General features: G+C 31.2%; 3 protein-coding genes across 3 annotated transcripts; 1 reads left to right on the forward strand and 2 right to left on the reverse strand.

Annotated features, from left to right (window-relative positions):
- Positions 1 to 6,999: 6,999 nt before the first annotated feature.
- On the reverse strand, positions 7,000 to 9,463 carry LOC18044394 (trihelix transcription factor PTL). Its single transcript, XM_006436609.2, has 2 exons — positions 8,967 to 9,463; positions 7,000 to 8,239 (listed from the first exon to the last, which is right to left on the reverse strand). The coding sequence occupies exons 1-2, from the start codon at positions 9,356 to 9,358 to the stop codon at positions 7,111 to 7,113; spliced, it is 1,521 nt and encodes a 506-aa protein (XP_006436672.1). The 5' UTR covers positions 9,359 to 9,463; the 3' UTR covers positions 7,000 to 7,110.
- Positions 9,464 to 16,724: 7,261 nt separating this feature from the next.
- LOC18044395 lies at positions 16,725 to 17,409 on the forward strand. Its single transcript, XM_024186514.1, has one exon. It carries the CDS (start codon positions 16,846 to 16,848, stop codon positions 17,326 to 17,328), a length of 483 nt encoding a protein of 160 aa, XP_024042282.1. The 5' UTR covers positions 16,725 to 16,845; the 3' UTR covers positions 17,329 to 17,409.
- A 987-nt stretch (positions 17,410 to 18,396) lies between these two features.
- LOC18044396 (MKI67 FHA domain-interacting nucleolar phosphoprotein-like) lies at positions 18,397 to 21,260 on the reverse strand. The gene is made up of 8 exons (XM_024186750.1): positions 21,055 to 21,260; positions 20,883 to 20,938; positions 20,742 to 20,789; positions 20,555 to 20,652; positions 19,602 to 19,671; positions 19,369 to 19,479; positions 18,812 to 18,857; positions 18,397 to 18,693 (listed from the first exon to the last, which is right to left on the reverse strand). The coding sequence occupies exons 1-8, from the start codon at positions 21,059 to 21,061 to the stop codon at positions 18,689 to 18,691; spliced, it is 441 nt and encodes a 146-aa protein (XP_024042518.1). The 5' UTR covers positions 21,062 to 21,260; the 3' UTR covers positions 18,397 to 18,688.
- Between the last annotated feature and the right edge of the window lie 1,280 nt (positions 21,261 to 22,540).

A 22,540-nucleotide genomic window follows, 5' to 3' on the forward strand; every position in this document is an offset into this window, starting at 1 on the left:
AATGACTTGGAAATTTTATATGTGATGCACTGACATATCTAACTATATTCTGTAAGTTTGATAACATTCTGAATAATATTGAATTGAAGAAAATCTTAAATCCAAGTTGTCAAGATTTCCTATTAAATCTAACTAGCAATAAATCTACTAACTTGCAATACTTTTCAAGAAAAAAAAAAGTATGTGTCAACACATCGAATTGCAATGGTAGAATAAAGTGCCAAAGGCATAAATTTTTTTCATTATATTTGGGACTATTCTTAAAGGTTAGTCTTTTTTTTTTGGTTGAATTTATTTAACTTAAATATCAGCCAAGTTATTAATTTCTTGGTTTACAATTGATTTGAGTTTTACGTTCTTGTTTTGTGTTGATTTGAGTTTTACATCCTAGTTTAAGACTTTGAACACTTTCAAGAAATTATTTTGGATGATGAGCATATGAGTAATAGTTAGAAAATTAATTTACTATATCAAATATCTATTTAGTATAGCGTATTAATTTTTAAGAACTATGGATTATTCCATGAATATTCTAGTAAAAGATTATGTTATATATGCATGTCTTAATATATAATAATTATGTTTTAAAGTTTGTTTTCTTTTTTCTTTCCGTTCTAGGTTTAGGAAAAATGTTTAAAGTGATTTTGGGTGATGATGTCAATCAAGTTAAAGAAACATTACTTGTGAGTGGTAATATATAATTATTATATTTTTATTCTTTTTTTATGTTCTTAAAGTTTTATATTCAAGTAAAACTAATGAATACTTAATTATAATTTAGGGTCATATTCTTTAAATGGTTCAGGTGATTAGATTTAAGTATTATAATAGATCTCATACTCACTTTATAAAGGCTTAACTAAGTTTACAAATATTATTTTTTTAGTAGTAATGATTTTGGATTGAACTCTCAAATTATTGAAATATTTTATGTGCAAACTTCATTATGCCTAATATAATTATGGAGATTCACAATTATTTTATGCCTAGCTTAAGAAAACTGTAGTTCGAGAATTATTTGCCTTGTTAACTAATCTTTTGGAATGAATAAACTGAGGAAACGAGTGATGATTTATTTGTAATAGAGCATTTGTGATAGTTTTTAACTATGCATGAAAATCATTTATGCTGAAACTAGATATTACATTGAAAACTTCTTGCCTCCTATAATTTGCTAGATGTATAACCTTTACCAAAAGAAAATAAGTTTATTAGATCCTTTTTTCTTATTTATATCTATAGTTGAAAAAACTATATGTCTTAGGTAGTTTTAGTGAAACAAGCTACGACTTTCTTGTTTACTAATTTTCTTTTGAAATAACTGAGTTTATTTGTAAATAGCTTATGAGAATTTTTTTTCTTTCTAACGAAATAATTTGAGTTCTATTAATTGTTGTTTCTCTAATGGTTGGGAATTGGCAGCCAATTTTTTTTTCTTTTCCATGTATTTATATGCATATTTGATCAATGTGTTTGAAGTATTTCTTTCTCAATTTCACTTGTATCCTAACCCATACAGTCTATTAAATGGAGAAGCTGCTGGTGTGATAACGCAATTACACTATTTATGTTCAAAGAGTGAAAGGCAATTATCCTTCTTAATTTAGCTTCTAGATTTGTTAAATTGAGCCATAAGTAGTAGGCATTTGATTGGGTGGCAGAAATTTTTATATATTTAATTTAGATTATTTAGTTATGAGAGTAGGATATTTCATATCTTGTTTATTGAAGTATTGGAATTTGTAATATATACTAATAATATTAAATATGAAATGAAAGATTTTGTAACATAAATCAATTTTTTTGTTATTTTTTGGTGCCTTTCAATTTTGCCAATAAATCAATGCACAATGATCCAATTCAAAATTTTATTTTTTTGAATAAATTAATCAGTGATACCACGGTAACAATAATCATAGACACTAAAAAAATATCAGCAACTACTAATATTATGGTATCATAATATTGGTGATAATGTAGTGATAGTAATCACTGACACCATATTCGTGAGACCACAAACAAATGTCATTAATTTTGTGACTGTCAGATTATTGACACAATTAACAAGTGTTACTAAAAGTGATTACTGACAATATTTTAATGTCAATAAAGTCTATTTTTCTAATAGTGCATGTAATTAAATCTCTATCTTCTCAATAGATTTTACACATAACTTCTCTTTAGAGATAATTTCACAATACCAACAATGAATGACACATCAACTGACTTGTTATTTAGAACATAAGCACGTCATGATCGAAAATCGTTTCTATTTAACGAAACGCTAGACATGAAAATCCTCAACAATGTATTATGTGAATGCCACCTAATTTTGGTGGCAAAATCAAGATTATAATTATGATGATAATGATAATAATCATGGTCCTTTTTCATCGTCCCATATTTTAATAACCGAATTTGGGGACCAAAACGTAGTTTTCATTACTTGTAATTCCTTAGTTGTCTGCCATTGCCATTTTCTCTATTTTTTAAAAAAATAAAACGTAAGAAGATCAGAAGTTATTGTTGAATGTATATGCATTTATATGAGGTTTATATGCATTTCGTACAAAAAATTTTGATATTAGTTTAGAAAAAACCCAAATTAATTTTTAAATGCCTTATATTATTGATGATTTGAAATCAGGTAGCCAACCAAATAAAATCTTAAAACCCATTTGGTCAAATCTCATGAGAGCAAAATTTAAACTCTCAAACTATGGAGTTCTGCAGAATTTTGATATGCGTATATGGTGTCAAAGTTTTATATGAAGGAAATAATAAATACAGTCTGCTAGTAATTCATTCAACAATTTTTTTTTTCATAAACACATAGCACTATAGTAGGATGTTAATGATTAGAAAGTAACATCCATGAAAGGCCCCCTGGCTAGCTTATTAGCTTTTGTTTGGTTGAATCAAAATCATAATTGCACTAAAACAAGAGTTGCATTTATAGGTAGGATTGAAAAAGAACCAAGAAAATGACCGAACAAGGCTACATAGAAAGCAAGAGACAAAGATGTAAAGTGATTTAAATTAATTTGCCCACCGACAAGTATTCGTGGCTCTTGTAACTTGTTCCAAGTCCCAAATGCCATGTGCTTGAGCTTCAGCCTTTTAGGTGTACCTAGCATAAATGTAAAAGCACTTTTCAAACTTGCCCAATGAAAAAATAAGCACTTCTGTACAAAGTGCTGCTACAGAAAGAGGCAATGCATGTAAAAGAAGAAATTAACTTGTAGGGTTTGATGGTGACAGAATTAAAGTTTTCAAGACATAATTTTTGGGCTAGTGGCGCATTAACACAATGCGAAATTAATTCAGAAATTGATTGCGGAGCTCCTAATCCTATTATGTAACTGAGCTGCAACTTTTATCTTTGACTTTAAATTTTCCTTTCTCTTGTGGCGCCCCTTGCGGCCTAACCGGTTAAAGTATCAAGATTTTTATAAGAGATTATTAATACGACTCATTAAAAAAAAAATAGCACAACTCAAATTAGTACTCTATTAAAATTATTAATTTGGAAGGTTTGGATTTTAAGATTTTGATGAAAAGACGTAATTTTTCTTTCTAAATCATATCAATGTTCTCGTTATGTTGAATGTTGAGAATTGCGAGTTAAGAAAGTTTGGTAATTAAGACAATTTTCATTTTTTTAATTACATTATAATATACTATAATCAATGGTAATAAATATAAACCTCTAATAAAATCTATCATGTACGTGATAACGCAATCTAAGTATTTTAGGTCCAAAATGAACCTGAGTTACATTGATATATTTGGAAGGAAAATTATCTTCTATAATGCATACAAGATGCATAACTTGTAAGGGGTTCGCAAATCGAATTTTACAAAATGGATTGGTGAAATTCAATCTAAATCCAATCTAATTCACGGATTGATGAAATTCAATTTAAATTCAATCCATATGTTTGTGGATCGGATGCGGATTTGACCCAATCTATATTCAATCCACAATTTTGCGGATTGGTTTGCAGGATAAAAATTTTTAATTTTGTCATATCCATGAACTAACTAAAAAAAAAATTAATATAAAAATGATTTTACTACCAATCAAGTTCAAAATTAAATATGACTTACATAAATTAATTGTTTAAATAAATATAGAAAATACATTTAAAGTTTCAAAATGCAACACACCAAAAAAAAAAATCTCATTTGTTTAGATCAATACATGAAAATTAATTGCTTAAGAAGCTATATTTTTTTATTGCAATTATTTTTATTTTATATTATTATCGGATACGATATAATATGGTGTTAATATAACTATATTTTAACTTATTTATTTATTAGTAAGTACTAATGCCATATTTAGAAGTTCAATTTTTTAATTAAATAAATATTTTTATTTTTTTATGGATTCGTGAATTTTTACGATTTATAGAAGTACATCCATATCCAATCCACAAACTGCGGATTTTTAAATTTTCAATCCAATCAAATCCACCAATCCATGAATCGAATTTTTAGGGATCAGACGGATTGAGCAGATCAGATTGGATTCTGAACACCCCTAATAACTTGAACTCTTACCAGAGCAAGTGAAGTGAGGAGATTTACCAATAAGTTATTACTTCCTAAATGGTCTCTTGAAATTTTGAATTAAACACAAAAGATAGAAATTTAGAAGAATAAAAAGTAATTGACATCATAATAGAACAACAAAATCCATTAATTAATTGCAATTATACTGAGTATGCCTTATAATCTTTAAACCTTCGAAGAATTAAAATTTCCATTATTCACGAAACCTAAACACTATTTGAAATAATTCGATGAAATCACTAGGAAGGAAAAGTAGGGATTTTAATTCAATTATGGGCAAGATAAACTGAATAACGTTCAATGACAAAATTACAAAATAATAATCTAATTTTAAATAGAATTCCTAGGCATATTTTGATTTAAATGCGCCCAAAATGACAACATTTGATACCTACCACCAATTTTAACTTTGCATTCATAGGACAAGTCAAATCTTCATAAAGTGGGTTTGGATAATGAGCCACTACCACTATTAACTTGGCCCAAGCAAGCCCAAATTAGAACCTTTTGTGGAATTTCATCAATCTTCCAATAGCTGTATACAATATTTTTATATTCACGCAGATATAAAAAGTTATGACTGAAAATTCTTACCAATAAGTGCACTATAAAACAAGTGCCTATCTTCACCAAATTACATATTTCTAATTCTCAAAATAGAAGGCCAAAAAAGAAAAAGGAGTAGGCATCCTTTTATTATTATTTTTTCAATTTAAGGTAATGACAAATTTGATTTGAGCCACCGATACCATTCAATTCAGTAGTAGAAAAAATTGATGAGTTGACAGCAGTAAATTTTATTTTCTAACTTTAATTTTTAGTTGTACTAAAATATGACGGCAAGATGAAAATGTTGGTCCTATTTAATTTTTTAAAACAAGAAAAATAATACATTAATTTACAAGTCCTTATCTTTTAATGTCTTTTCAGAGTAATGCTATAGACCGCAAGTAATATCCTAAATTTTTATCATCTTAAGTGAAAAATAATAAAATTGATTGTCTAATAGATGAATAATATCATATCATTATGTTAGCACCTGTGATTGAAATATTGAGATGCCTTGTGGGAACCGTAGTATATATTATTCTTTTTATAAATGGAATACTAAGTATAAACATAAAAAATAAATATATCTAGAAAATGACAATTCTATTTTATTAGTGATAAATTTATAGTTGCGCCAACAGCACCCGAGAATTTTCAAAAAATTGACCACAAATGAGATACTTTATCATTTCGCTGCACAATATAAATAGGACTTAGACTTTGAGCAATTAGGCAGTGACTTCTCATCTCTCTGCATGCCATCTTCATCTAGTTGTCCTCTATATATATTTCTCTCTGCCGTGAACCATATAATAGAATCCCAGAACCAGGAAAAGGCTGGATAAACTTAATATTTACAGCAACAGCAGAAATGTAAATATTTGTGCATCATGCTGTTTGTTTTTTCAGACGACTAGCTGGCTAAAGATGTTTTCTGTTGGTGGGAAACCACCAATATTATTAATTTGTGGTTCCATTGCTTCGATCTTTTAGAAATATCATCGACTGCCTTAAGCTGCACAATTATATATTCCTATATACTCTGAGGCGACCACTGATTTAGCCACCTAGATATTATCTAAAAAACCCTAAAATGCATATGCACAATTATATATTCTGAATCATGATTCATAAATACATACAAATCAAAACAGTTTGAGCAGATAGATAAGAGGGCTTCTATTTTAATCACTTACGTAAGCATAAATGTAAAATTGATGTGGCCTTAGGTTAATCATAATTATTCATATATCCATCATCATCGTGGTATAAATTCAACTCTCAACTATTTGCCCTCTAGATCAATTAATGATAAGGGGAGCAGAACCATGTAAATATCGATCAATGCTCAAATTCTTTTACCAAAAAAAAAAAAAAAAAAAAGATTTGAAAGATTTTGTGTACAAATTCTGTGAAAATATAATTTTAGTTTATAGATATTTATGGCAGATGTAATATTTGTTTATCTTTTTTTATTCTTTTAAGAAAGAAAGAGAAATGACAGAGTTTAAAGTGACTTTTTTACTACAGTACTTTCTTTTAAAAAATTTAATTTGAAGTGACCAACTAACTAACTGTTTAAAAATCATTCAACCAAATTCCTAAAATATGGGCTTGATGGTGAAGATATTAATACAAGAACATAATAAATTCATCAAAGAAAAAATACCTTATTATGTTATCTCTTAATAATAGAAATTCTTCCAACGCATCGAAAAATGCAATCTTTACCTAAAAATCTGTCAAGAAAACAATTTTTAATAATTCTTGAAAACAAAAGCACAAACCCCAATGATGTTTTGAGCCAAATTAACCACAAATAAAAAACTGAAACCATTTTGTAACCATGATCAAGTCACATGCAGTCACGCATATGCAATTAGGTTTATCTTGCAATCAAGAATTTAGTCAGTGCTTACTTACAACAAAACTAAACAAACCCCATTAATTTGTCACACATATCCATAACTTGGCCCTCTTGTGTTAGTTTCGCTTAGTCTTTCCCTTCTCCCAAAATTGCTGCTGCCCTTCATTTATCTGCTGAATGTGGAAGCAGCTCTGATGCCCTTGAGTTCCTGCATAAGGATTATTAGAAGGTAAGAATAACTCCATTCTTTCAAGCTTTTGCTTAGCAATTTGATCATGCCCATGATGATGATAATACATTTGCATATTCTCCCATTTCTCTTTAAACTCAATTGCACTCCTATAATAACCAAAACTTGCCATTTTCGCAGCTATCTCCTCCCAAATGCTTTCATTTGAGTATCCACTTTGTTCAAATTTAGTTTCCAAACTTGTTATAAGTTGCATCAAGTTCAACGTCTCGGGTTCATTCCATCTACAATCATGCATTATCAAAGATGATGACGAAACTACTTCTGGTTCTCTCCGGCCTGTAACCTTCTTCAAAGCCTCCATTAACGCGTTATCTCGCCCTTCAACCCAAGCTCTCTCCCTAGCCCAAAACTCATGCACCTTATCAAACCTAGCCATCTCTTGCTTCCTCCATTCTTCTTCTTTACACAACCTTTCTTTCTCTCTATCTTCAATAGTCTTCAACATTCTTTCCATCCAAGCTTCTTGTGACTCCATCAACTCCCTCATTTGTGCATCCACAAACTCTTTAACCTTACCTTTCCAATTACTACTTCTTTTATCCCTTTTACCACTTCGGCTCTCATTCATCTTGTTGTGCTTTTCCATTGATTTTTGGTTCATCATAAAGGCAATGGCTGAAAGATCTTCATCATTATTGTTTCCTGAAGACGCCGTTTCAAATTCAGATGTGTTGGAGAAACTTAAGCTCTGATCACTTAGCTTCTGCTCAAGATGATTAGACGCTTCTTGATTCTCTTGATTCTCTTGATTTGGTGTTTGATGAAGAAAATTAGTAGTGTTTTGGTCGAGAGGGGATAATTCTGAAACTGAATTTTGATTATTGCTTGTTTCCCCATAAAGGGCTTCAAGTTGTCGAAAAAACCTATAGTGCTTCCCATCTTGTCTCCCAGCTTTACCTTCCTTTGTTTTCTTGTAGTACTTGTACAAATTCTCAAACTTCTCTCTGCATTTTTTCTCACTTCTGTGGTACCCATGTTCTTCCGCCATTATCCTTAAGAAAAAGAATAAAAAAGAAAAAAGTAATAATAACTACAAAACAAATAAATAAAAGAATTAGAAGAAATAAAAAATAATCACCATAGAAAATCCTTAGCCCTAGTTTAATAAGATGGCTCAGTAATTATTAGAGATATAATTATATACCGCCAAGAGCATTAATTCCTCAGAATAATACAATTAATTATAAGCAGTCTCAATAATTAAAGGATCAAGAATCAAGATCTAAAAAATGTTCCTCTAATATCTTGAAGAAGGTGCCACAGATTCTTCTTGCTTTATTAAATTATATGTAGATTCGAGTCCACGGCACCAATAATTATTACTAGAAAAGAAATATAGGATTTACAGAAAGAATGTTATGAACTGTTAAACAGTCATTTTCTTCACCAAAGAACCTGTTTATGGGTACTTAACCAACGGAGGAATCTACATCTTTGCACACAACAAAACGAGTTAAAAATAAGATATAACAACACTTCTTCTCTGCTAAACTCATAAACTCTTGCCATTTTCAATCACCACCAAACATTGGTTTACTTTGTTCTGTACTGAAATAGAAATTAACCAAAAAAAAGAAAACCGAAACAGGTTTTTTTTTTTTTTCTTAATCAATTGAAAATTTAACACCAGTTTGAATGGCGGCAAAGAGATAATAATAAACACACATATATATACATGATACATAAAATAACAAAAATAAAATGCAATTTATTTGGTACCTAGAAACTTCATCCCACAAGGGTTTTTTGTGGTTAGCTTCTTTGAACTTAGAATCGAGTCTAGATCTGATCTCAAGGAGAGTAAGTGTCTCTTGCCTCGGCCATCTACCATTTCCACTTTCATTAGTATTACCCCATCCACTACTCTCCATATCCACTACTGCAGTAGGATGATTAGTAGCAGCAGCAGCAAAATCATGATGATGACCAAACCTAACAAGCCCACCTGCTGCAGGCAACACCATTTCACCAGCTGCAAGCATCACTGTCTCATTGTTAATACTCCTGTTAAAGAAATAGGGTTGTGGGGTTTCTTGATTCACCGGAAAATGGGTTCTTCCGGTGGCCAAGCGCCCGAGATCAGGCAGCTGATGGCCGTACTGATCAGCCATTAAGACAGTCACTTAACTTTTATTAGGTTTTTGAGTGAATTAACAAAAGAAAGATAGAGAGAGTCAAATATTTGTGACTTTTTGTCTGTAGAAATTGGACGCTTTTTCTTGGGAGACAGGATCCGATTCTACCGCATAAACTCTCATCACTCTTTCATCACTTACTACTGCCACTTAGTGTGTACGTATATTTTGTAACCAATGAAAGGATGACAAGTGTTTCATTACTAAACGAAGATGATGCCCCTATGGAAGCAGTAATTAGATGACTCGTGTTACTGGTACAGTATTGCTTAGAATTTGATCATTTTTTTGTAATTTTAAACTTTTGACCCAGATCATTTTCATGTGTAAAGCCAGTCTTGTTGGCGGCTAAGACCAACAACAATATATATGGCTCACTAAGTCACTAGTCACTCCTTTTGTCTCTTATCTCTTAAAGCACCCAGCCATTAATGCCCATTTTGTTGGCTCTTGTTTTAGCTAATGTTTACTGTTTAGGGTTTGTGCGGCACCGTTGAGTATTATAGAACTATTTACTCATTAAGAGTAAATAGATTTCACTTGTATAGTTGTATGCTTGAGTCAATTTGAATACACAATTATAGAAGTATATTAGGATAATTTCTTCCCTACAGATAAGAGGTTTCTTGATGGCCATTTTAGTTTTTGTAACGAGGTTGTCCTTTTTCTCTTTGATTTTGTGCTCTTTTATATCTAATACTCTAGTAGAAAAAATAAAAATTCAGCAAAAATCATTAAGGGACATGAACACCCAATAATTTATATTACATTCGTTTTTCGGATAAGGATCCTCCACTTGATTTTTTTTTTCCCTCTTAGGCCCTCCTCATCTTTAGAATTTAATGAAAAAGGTTGGCTTAAATGTTAAAATTAAATAAAAATTCATTCTTAGCCGCTCATTAAGCAAGGAGAGGATTCTAATCCTTATTTTTTTTATTTTTTTTATTGGATATTGTATCTTGTTTATAAAAAAACAAGTTCACTTTTATTTTCCTACTAGAGATTGCAAATAAATAATGTTTTAATATTCTCTTTTTTTTAAAGATGTATTATCTTATAAATTTATTGAATTATTGATTTATAGTATGTTGACTCTAAGGACCTGTTTGGGATTGTTTTAGGAGGTTTAAAAGTGATTTAGAAGATCTAAAAGCTAATTTTAGTGTTTGGTAAAAATAAAAAATCAAAATCACTTTTGTCAAAATCAACCCCTTATGCAACTTATTTTGAAAAGTAGGGAAGGAGTACCTTTTATATTATGATTTTTAGAATCAATTTTATCCTTTAGGGAAATTATCATTCATATACCCTATATTTGCTCTGTTATAAAAAATATTACAACACTTTGAGGGTGTATCAATCATCCACCCTTAGTTGACAAAATGTATCAGCCAACCACCAAACCGTTAGTTGTCGTTTGAAAGTTAACGGAGTTACAGTGAATTGTCGATTTTACCCTTGAAAATTATCACTTGTATACCCTTAAATTCTCTTTTTATCATTTGTATACCCTTAAATTATCACTTGTATCATATGAAAAGACCAAATTACCCTTCTGACGTCATCATACTTAAACGGCAACTAATCATTTGGTGGTCAGCTGATACATTTTGTCAACTTGGGGTAGACGATTGATACACCCTTAAAGTGTTGTAGTATTTTTGATAATGGAGTAAACTAAGGGTATACAAATGATAATTTCCCTATCCTTTAATACAAGTCTATAAATATTCTTAAAATTATTACCTAAACCCAAAATTATCCTTATTCAAATTAGAAACAAAATCAATATTTTAATAAAATTTTGTCATAATTCATCAATATAAATTTATTAATATCAATTTATTGGTTGAGTTATTACTAAATTTGTTTCACTATATTATAAATTTAATTATCAATTGTTTTAAGACAAAAAAATAAAAAAATTAAAATCAATATATTATAGATTTTATTTTTAATTAAAATTATTATAATACACAATTAAAAATATTTTATGTACATGTTTTTATATGTATAAGTAAATTTTATTCTACATTATTTACATTTTAGTTATTTATTTTCTCTTAGTAGTTTAATAGTAAAATTTACCAAATATTCATAACTGCTTTCAAAACTCACAATACTTCTGAAAATAAAATTTACCAAACACTTAACTAATTATCTTCATAGCTTATTATTTCTATAGCACAGCTAACAACAATTATTTTAAAAGTTACAACATTCTCAAACTGACCTTAAGTTGAGACCGATCAAAAGATATTATTTAATTGAGATTACCAATTTAACGGTAATTAATTTATAAGTTTTATTAGTATTTATTTTCTCTTCTCTTTATTTCAGTTAATAAATTTACTTTGACTAAAAAAGTTACTAATAATCCCTTACAAGAATCACAACAAAAAATGGTTAGAATTAATTTGGCAATAATGAAAATTAAAAGAAGATTAGTCAGATTTTCTTACGAAAAGGGTAACCCCAAATCATTCCCAAGATCATGATGTGATTGCCTTTCATTGATTGTTATGTTTAAATAGAGTTATAGTTCGCGCCAATATAATATTAATTTCTGTAAATGTCCTTTAAGTCTCTATAATTTGAGACAATTGTCTAGTGGATCTTTATATTTCTAAAATTAAAATTAAAAGAAAAAGAAAAATACTATATATATATATATATATATATATATATATATATATATAGAGGTTAAATTATATTTTTGTTTGGTATGACTAAAAATTTTAATAAATTTAACTCACAGCAGATAAATATAGATGATAATTAAATGGATCTAAAGGAACACAAATATATAACACTACCATAGACCTTTGAGATAATTTTTAAAAATACTCTATTAACTAGACAATTAACCTAAACTATAAGGAGTAGAGGAACATTAATCTTTTTAATTTGTTCTTTCATTGTTCTGTTTATATTATAATAAAATAATATAAATATCTTATGAGGTGTGGAGACGTCAAGTCAGAATTTTACCGACACAAAATGTCAAATTTTCTCTAGTAAAGAACCGAAATGCCCTCTAAACATTGCTTAATTCAAATGTGAAAAATGGCTTATTTTTCCAATGTATTCTTCACTTCGAATTAAATAAGCAATCGTAATAAATATCAATTAACTTTACGTGAGTAACACATATAATGCAATAAGTAGCAAGTCACAAAGATAAGGAATCCCCTAATCTTATTCTAATTTCTCCAGAAAAACTCAAAATGTTGAGACGAGCTCTATTGCATCCCATTAGGTGTCAATTAATGAGCACTGCTCAGGAGACAGCAATCTGATCATCAGGTCCACAGAACTAGGGACAAAAAAACATTGTTTTGGTGCTTTTTTTTTGTTAAGAGAACGATATCGTTTTGACCTTGAATCTGTTAATTTGATGACAGTGTGCTAACTCTAGCATTTTTCTTAATTTCATAATCTCTAGATTATGGAAAATGGTATTTTATACATTATAACTGAAGGTGGCTGGAATTTTTTTACCTTCATTGGCGCCTACTGTGGGAAAACTTGGCTGAAAAATTTTTCCTCACTAAAACCCACATGAACACTACTTTACCATCATTTTTTTCGATTGGATTTGGTTGTGAATAGTTGAAAAAAGAGGTGAATACTCACACATACTTATGAAAAATAGGTTTATGTATGAGACCCTAACCTTAAAAAGGCATTAAAGCCAAAAATCCAAGAGAAAAAAATGAAGATCCCTCCTAAGTAAAAAAAACCCTAATCTTATTTATTGTTCTCACTTCCATCAGATTAAAAATCAAACACTGACTTGAGCGTCGGAGTACCTTTTTCAAGTACTCACCACATCATATTTAAGTTCAACAAGTATCACAAGTTTTCTATAAATAAAAAATACGTGTAAAGATAAATTCTTATTTCCTTCAATAACGATATCAAGAAGGATAGAAACGACAATACTATTTATGAATATTATATTGTTTAAATATGTAAAAATGTTACTATATAATGAATATTAACATCTTTTCTATCACCGTGCCATTCAAATATCAGTACTCCTAAATTACGTACTTCGTTGTTAAATAGCATGGCGTCTATTTTCTCCTCTTTCGAGATTCCACTGTGTCAACATCAGAGGCAGAGAAAAAAACTATTGGGCTGCTTTATTGCGTGGTAATTGATTTTGGGGCACGCACGTAGTCCAGTCTTGGTGATTTTGAACTGAGATTTTCTTATTCAATTCTCTGACCGAAAGGAAGAAAAAGAACGTGAAGCGTACTGCATGCATAGATATTGTTGACATCATCAAGTGGCTGTTGTAGATTCTTAACCGTCCATTTTTGTCAAAGATTCTCAGTCCATGTCTGAGCCACACGCTCAGATCTGATTACTTCTTTCAGACGTTTATGGCCCCCTCCTGTAGCCGTAAGAGTAATGTGACGTGAAAAGCTGAAGCCCCAGACACAGCCATAAAAGCTATTTGAAAGATGAAAAAAAAAAAAGTTTTTAAAAGAGTAAGTTCTTTTATTATTACGGATGGCAAAATAAAATTCGAATCTTAATCAAGATCTAGTAACGAGTCCTCACTGGCCCAAATGGGATAATACTACATTGCCAACTTTTTTCGTTATCATTAACAACACTATTGTTACAACTTACAAGCCGTAAATAATTATATGTGACACGCATTGAACGATATACAGATTGTGCATAAAATATTATTGCTAGTATTTTTTTTCTTTTTAAAAAAGGTGATTGATTTGCTAGCAATGATGCAACATGGACACGTCCATGTGAGAAAAAATGCTCATTTTATTCCTTACAGTTTGAGTTAATTGACAAATTAATTAGTTTCTATACTTTTAAAAATTATCTAAAATGTACTTATTGGATATAACCTTTCTAGAACAAAATATTATTTCTATGAATATAATTCACATACAATACAACTATCAACATAGCTCTCTCCCCCCCCCCCCCACCCTCTTTCTCCTACTGCTCAAAAAACTTTCTTCTCAAGTGATTCTGCACTAGAAATTCCTTTATTTCTCTTGCATTTTTTTTTTGTGTTTTGTATTTCTTTCTTCACTCAGATCTTCAGATTTATGGTTTGATTTGTCCACTCAGATTTTCATATATGTGCTGGTTTATTTGTTCGCTCAAATCTTTTTATCTATAGTGATTTTGTTTATCTTATTCTATTTTATGTATTGTGGTGTAATTTTTTTTCTTTTGTATATTGTAGTATATCTCTCTCTCTCTCTCTCTTTTTTTAAAGTCAGAGATTAAGATCTAGGAGATCTTATGCTACAATATGTGGATCTCTATAGAGAAAATCCATCACAATAGCAATTGAAAGACCCACATCAATTCAAGGAGTATGCTATGAAAGAGTTGAGGGACATCCTATGGAGCTTAAGTTAGATATGCGCACGACATTTGATGGTGTTGCACAAGGTTTCGTTCTGTTATTCAGTGTGGAAATGCTATGGTTTGACTAATCAATTATTGTGATAGATTTTTACTAAGCTTTGTCTGTTATTGTATTGTGACGTAATGTGTGTACTCTGTGTTTGATGAAATGAAGTGAATTTTAAGCGTATTTAAAACTAATAATAATAACTTTAGGTACAATAAGTAAATATAGATGATAATCAAAATAACTAAAGATAAAATTATAAATTTGTCTTATAAAAACTGATGTGATATAGCTCAATTGATTAGATAAAATAACTCTTGAACCACTATTTTGTATTTTTGTCGAACCAATAAATTTAGATCACATCAATTTATACAAAAATTTATTACTCATCATCGCTCTTAGTGATACAAACTATTAAAATAATTAAAATTATCTATTTTATTTAATTAATTTTATGGTATTAGTTAATTTTGAACTAGTCAAAAGTAGTTGCACTTATTTTGTGGAACTACATGTAATTAGTGGAGCATTATGTGATAACATGCTTAGTGTTACTAATTTTTAGGTTGTAATCCTAAATAAACTTTATTATATAAAGCTTGATATTATTCAATAAAAGGTATCAGGAGTTTATTATTTTGACAACATAAAAGTTGTAATTGGAAATTTATTGGTTTATCGAATAATCAATACTTATTTGGAGGTTTAGATTTCCTCGAATTAACCCTATTTGTCATCTAATTTTTCTATTTCATTTGATTTCTCCTTATAAACTTTAGTGTTCATATCACTTAGTTAAACAAATTTTAGCAAAATCAAAGCCCCAGACATGAATCTTTTCCCTAAATTTTGAAAATACAAGGAGCGAATCAAATCACACTTATGTGTGTGGAGTTAGCCGATCGAGCCGTGAGGCGAAGCCAAGATGAAATTATTGGGAGAGGGCAAATGATGACGAGGGAAACTTCATCTGACGTGGCAGATATTGCCGAATGATTAAAGTTAATTAAGAAATCTTTAATGCTATTCACAAAGAGTCGGATTTTTATCAGCGTATGAGCAGCTTTGGAGGGAAAGGGGGGGCTTGTCTAAATTTTCTTTGCCAAAAAGGGAATGTGGGTCCTATAATCACAGCTGTAAATCAGAATGCGGATGAAATGATGGGAAGTGGGCGCCGGGTGGGAAATGAACGGGTGTGACTGATTTGATTGGAGATGATGATGATTCTGAAAGCCAGTATCCCTTTTTGTTTAGACATCATTAGGTAATCTCTTTGTTTGGAAACATTTTTGCAAGTTTTTTTCCCCTCTAGTGAAGTGCGTGCCTCGTTGGTTTGATGATTCCATCTAATCCCTCGTATCCTCTCGTACCAATTTTTCTTGATTAGTTAGATGCAATCTTTACATATTTAAGATTAAATAACGATGATAAAAATTGAAGTATTAATTTGATGTCAAGCTGATAATCGCACATTTGTGTTCATCTCGCTCACTTTTACTAGCAATGCTTGAATAGAATTTGTTATTCATACGTTGATGGGTGCTACAATGACAACTCTAATGCTTTCATCAGAACTCTACAGTCAAATGTGTTTAATGTTTTATTGAGCTGAGGAATAATATCAGGTAAAAGGACCATTATACTCGTGAGGGAGTATGGATGATCCTAGATCAAATGAAAAATTTTACTTTTTATTTCGCTCACTTATAATAACTATTAACTTTCAAACTAGCTTTTAATCTCTTGCTTAAAGGTGAATAAATATTAACCTTAAGTTGATGACCAAGTGAAAAGACTAATTTTCTTGTGCCAAAAGGTTGTAAAGACGATAATTGTACATTAGTAGGTAAATATTCCAACTCGGATCAATCTTTAACTTTTAAGCAAACTTTTACCTAGTCCGTACAAAAGATTAAGATCTTATGTGGTCTGCAAGATAAGCCAAGCCCATAGCATGCCCAATGGGGCAAATCAGGCCCATCATTAACCCAGCCGGCCCAACACTTGACCGCCAATTTAGCAAGTTCTTCCTCCCCTTGCCTGCTTCGACAAAATCATGTTAGGGTTCAAGTGTGTCGCAAATTCACCAATTTTATTAAATCTTCTTCCAATCTATCACCAACGCAGCAAATTTCCTTCCGATTTTCGCTTCAAATCCAAAACCCATTACAAATTATCTCCAAGATTCATTCTTTTTGCACAGAATTCTAAGAATGACAGCAGCAGCAGCAGCAGCAACAACAACGACAACAGCAATGGCAAAGACCAAGAAAATCAAAATCAAAAGGGGTCGTTTGTTAATAATAATGGGGATGATATAGAGAAAGATCGACCGTCAGGGTTCAATCTGAAGTGGGGTGACGTATTGAACCCGGATCCTGATAACATATTCGCCGTTGGATTGACGGGTCTGCTGACATGGGCAAGTGTGCAAGTGCTGTGGCAGCTATTAACAATCTCGTTGGCTATTCTTGTTGCTGCGCTCAAATACTCTTTCATTGCTGCTCTTCTTATTCTCATTCTCATTACCCTTCTTTGAGTAGTGGCATGTATTATATTTACTATTGTGTTTTGTCCTGCTGAAGTCGGATATAATTAATGAATGATGTTAGAATTTCAATATTTAAGTACCAATTTAATTTTCAATATTATGTGTGGTTATCATAATTTATAAAATTATCTATCCGTTATGATAAATGTCATATTACTTAAAAATTTAAATTAAGACTTAAATGTTCGAATACCTACCATCACTCATAATTCATTAGCTTAATGTTAATGGCAGAACATAATTAACTAGCCTTATTGGAAACTTACAGACAATGTTGAATCAAAATATGTATGCTAGAACCTACTTGCATGGAACCATCTAAACCTAAACAAACCACTCTATAAATAGAGCATAATACCCACCATTTTGCTCAGCACCACGACACCACACACAACACACCCACCATTTTGCTCAACACCTCACCACCACACATAACACATAAGCAACTCAAGCATCTTTGAAAAGACCTCGTTTATTCTCTCTTGCGAGTAAAAATATTCTCTATCTTCTTTTTAGTTTTTTCATAAGCATCCTTAATTAGCTTGAAAAATTTTCTAGTCCTTAACAACGTTTCCGCTAGAAATTGTCTTAATGCTGCATGAGTTGCTGCGTAACATACTCATCCGGCAATCTTTAAAAAAGTTGTTTTACGGTTTATGTTTAACAACAAAAGTGTCATATTAAGTTCCACGTCTCAGTAATGATGCGAAATTCTGCAATTCAGACAAAGCGCCAGCACAATGTTCTACTTGGGGGCTCTTGAAAACGTAACAGAGGCAAGTCACCTCTATGGATAATCCATGTTCGAAGGAGAAGCTTCAAAATCCCTTGATTTCTTTATTTGGGATCTTTGGGGTGGTTGATTTCGTGTCTCTGTGAGATACAATGAAGGTGGATAATGCTTCCTTGAGAAGCATAGCTGATTGATCCTTTAATTCCAAGAGCAATACAATTATATCATTAGCTACCACACTAATCGTTTTAGCAAAGTGTAATCACGACATTATGAGAGTTCGTCAAAGTGATTTTTATTTTTATTTTCAAAGAGAATATGGAAAAGAAGAAACCTCAATATGATCACTACATTGGAGAAAACAAACAACAATTATCGACATTTTTGAAACTATCTGTTAACATTTTAAATATCTATTAAGTTTGTCAAAAGCCGAAAGAGGAAAGATCGTACAGATCGACTTTGTTTAGGTAATTCAGGGATCCAGAAGCCCATGGGAGTCTAGGATTCAGCTCATATGAGAAAACCACTCTATTTTCCAATGGTGAGGGAGAAGTAGTGAAGAACCCTTCCAGTCTTAACAGAACTCTAAGTCAGAACTTCTGTGGGGCGCAATCAACCTGGCAGAGGAAAGCAAAGAAGGAAACATTCTTATTATGGTATCATCAAAATATAAAACACCAATTACTATGGAGGAGGAAAAAAACATGAATCATTAGTCAATAAAGCAAACCTAACCTTCATTGAACTTGATCTTCTTCGGCGCAGGCATGACATTACCCACCTGCAAAACAGCATAAATCATTAGTCAACGAAAAACAACTTTATTTCTCTTCTACGGCGGGCAACAGTTAAATAGTAAAAGTTCAGCCATGCCCCAGCAAAAGGTAAAAAAATAAGTATGGCTTTTATCCACTTGTGTCTAATTATGACAATTATAAAAACAACAGCATCAGCGGCTTGTGAGTATCCAAGCTGTAACATTAATTATTCATTCAATATATGATGTGAAAATTAGCCTTTTTCCAAAATTTAGACAAAGTTTATGCCCAAAATAACATCACAAACTAAACCAATCAACTTGTGGTGACTTTATCACCAACCTAACTCATCTAATGCAGTTTGGCCAACATGCAACTGTATGATGTGTCAACTAGAGGTATACATCTCAGAATTTGAAACCTTCAAATTGTAGTAGTACTCATGAAAAGAAGCATCGAAATTTCAATGATAATAGCTTTTCCTTCCTAAATTAAATGATTAATTAAAGAGGAAAACAAAATAATGCTCCTTACAATTTCAGGGCATTCATACTCAATACCAGCAGCCTCTATCCTCTTGCGCCGCTTCTGATCACGCTTCAAGATTTTCTCCACCAATTTTTTGTGTTCTTCCAAAGTTCTTTCCTGGAAAATCATTGTAAAGAAATCAAAATTCTTGAAAGAGGAATACTTTTCTTTAATTTCCTTTTACAAGCATCAAAATAACAGCACGATGAAAAAAACTTCTCTTATCCACTGTATATTACCTTGTTTTGTAGCTTACGTTCCACTTGAACCCGGTCAACTGGCTTGTATCGAGGATTGAAGCCTCTCCATCTACATATTAAGGGGAAAAGCAGAGGCAAAAAGTAATCATCAGCCCAGACAAATGGCAACAAGCTCTTGAATAGACATTTCCACAAAATATAACCTGCACACAGATACAATGAAACAATGTACGCATTGATGACCTTGGTAACTAATAATAGGATAAGGCTATTGGTTATCCTCATTTATTCTGAACTAGGTTTCATGAACCCTAGTACCAGTATGGTAGACAGTGCACTTCATGCCACAGATAAATTAATATTTCCCATGAAAATGTATAAGCTGAAATCTATACCTAAATCAAGTGCCATGGTACCCAACATAGGTATACCTAGATAAAATGAAAAGTCCATGTAATTTCTGAGCATGTTCAGAATTAATACAGATCAGAGCTAGAGAAGCAATGGCCTAAACAAATGTCTTTTCTTGTATATAATGAATTGTTTTGAACATTTTTAATTTAAGAAGATAGGAAACTAATAAATTTTCCCACAGGCTCAATCATTCTGTTACCAGGGGACTAGAGAAATAAAGAAAACAGAAAAATATTCTCAGAGTTTACTTCTTGAGAGGCTTCCCCCTCAAATGGCTACTAATTAAACACAATATTTTATTAATCAAGCCTGCAGACAAAACGTAAGTGCACGTAACTCTGGACAGGAATTGCTATTTAATTTAACCAACAACCACATGGCCCCTCTTAATGACCGCCACCGTCCCCAACACAAAGGGAAAAATTAAAAGAACTTGCATTTCTTTCTCTTCTCTTCCTATTCATTTATTTTCTTCCATATTCCCCATTCAATTTCAAGTGTTAGATAATATAGGGTTAATGATCATAAATTCATACACCTTAATACTTGTAGTAAGAGATTATTATTTAACTGCTTACAGTTTTGGATGAACATGTTCTGGAGGAATAAGATGCACTTGCAAAATGTGCTCAAACAACAAATAACCATGCATGGCATCAGCTACAACTTCTGCTACCTACACTCAGCAAAAGCTACGTCAGAACAAAAATGAGGAAACAATTATTTAAGCAATTGAGCATCATCAAATTCCTACAGAAATACAACCTCAGGATCATTAAATTCGATGAACCCAAAATGCTTTGACTGTCCAGTCTGAAAGAACATCAGACCAATAAGTGAGTTAATGTCAGCTATAATAATGCAAGTGTAACTGAAATTATCAAAGATACAGCTAAGGACCGTGACCATTTTATTCCGCGCGATTCTTAGCCTCTTGATTGCACCAAATTGGCTAAAGAAAGCTGCAGACAGAGCAATCATCAGCCAGAAATCAGCAAACCCACATAACCAATAACCAGATAGATAAAATCAACACACAATTTTAGAAAAAGTTCAAAAATCAATAAAATCAATATACCTTGCATTCCTTCTCATAGAACCCAGTGGAATCCGGCCAATGTAAACCCATAGCTTTATTTACTAATACTTCTCCTACGTAAGTTTTCGCCCAGGCCCACCTTCCAGGGGCTTCAATCCAATAAATACCCCCAAAAAAAAAAGAAAAATTCGATAACCACAACAACAACATTATTGTTATGATAAAAAAGGAAAAAAAAAGCTAACCAAGAAATCGGCGGCGCCTTTTTTATCACTGGGAACTGGTAACTGTGAAGAAACTTTCTTCAAATTCTTCTTCAATGCTTTCTTTTGCTTGGCCCCCATCTCACTGGCAGAAAAAAATAATCAGAAAGAAACTAAGTGCTGTTCATATAAACCCTAAAACGTGTATAATTTCATTAAAAAAAAAAAGCAAAACCCTAGAATTAAAACAATGAACCTTTTTGTTACTCAGTAGCTTCCTGTGAGCCCCTGCTGTCTCTCGAGAGGAAATTGTGGAGAGGCAAAGTGGAATTTTAGAGAACTAGGGTTTAGTGAATATGACCATTGCGAGTTTACAAATGGGCTGGACAGATTTGGATTGAATCCGAATTTCAAGGCTCGTTTAAAAAAGCCCATATACAATAGTGGATTCGGGTTGGATTAAAATTAACAAAATTATTAAAGTAGTTCGGTTTAGGTTCAGAGTTTGTTACACAATTAATCATATTATATTGACTTATATTTATCTAGTAAACTATGTTATATTTGTCAAATTTTAAAAAACCCTTATCAATAATGTTATCGATAATAAGAAATCATCTTAGTAGGGATAGCAGAAATTCTCACGGTGACGGAAACCCTTGAAAATTTTCCTCATTTAGGGAGAGTAAGGGAACAATTTTATACTCAATTTCTTATTCAAGAAATAAAAAGAGACAATTTTTTACCTACTTATTTATTCGAGAAAGAGACATGGATGAAATGAAATCTTCATCCCCTCCCCATTTCCCTATTTTAATTTTAATTTTTTAATTTATTTTTTAAAATTATTAGTGAATAAATAATAAATTTTAAATTTTAAAATATTAAATATTAGTGTGAATAAAAAATATCAAAATATTTTTACAAATAATATAAATTTTAGTTAATATAAAATGCTTAATATAATTTAAACTTAACTATAACCAAAATCACACAATCACACAAGCATATAACTCACAAATCAAATTATAAATCACTCTCTCACACTTTTACTCATATTTTTCAAATTATTCGCGCAGTAACAAGCACTTAACTCATCTTCATCTCATCATAGCCTAATAGTACGTCGCGTTGTCAATGACCGAATAGCCTAACTCATCACAATGTCAATTAGCAGCCACACATGCGGCTTTGTTGCGCCATAGTCGGTGATCATATATCATTACTCATGCACAACAATCACGTCAATATTGTATAAAAATTACATTATTTAAATTTTATTTTGAAAATCATTATTTGAATAATATATATATCAAAAGTTT

Source organism: Citrus clementina, unplaced genomic scaffold, assembly GCF_000493195.1.
Source record: "Citrus clementina cultivar Clemenules unplaced genomic scaffold, Citrus_clementina_v1.0 scaffold_4, whole genome shotgun sequence".
Classification (NCBI taxonomy): domain Eukaryota; kingdom Viridiplantae; phylum Streptophyta; class Magnoliopsida; order Sapindales; family Rutaceae; genus Citrus; species Citrus x clementina.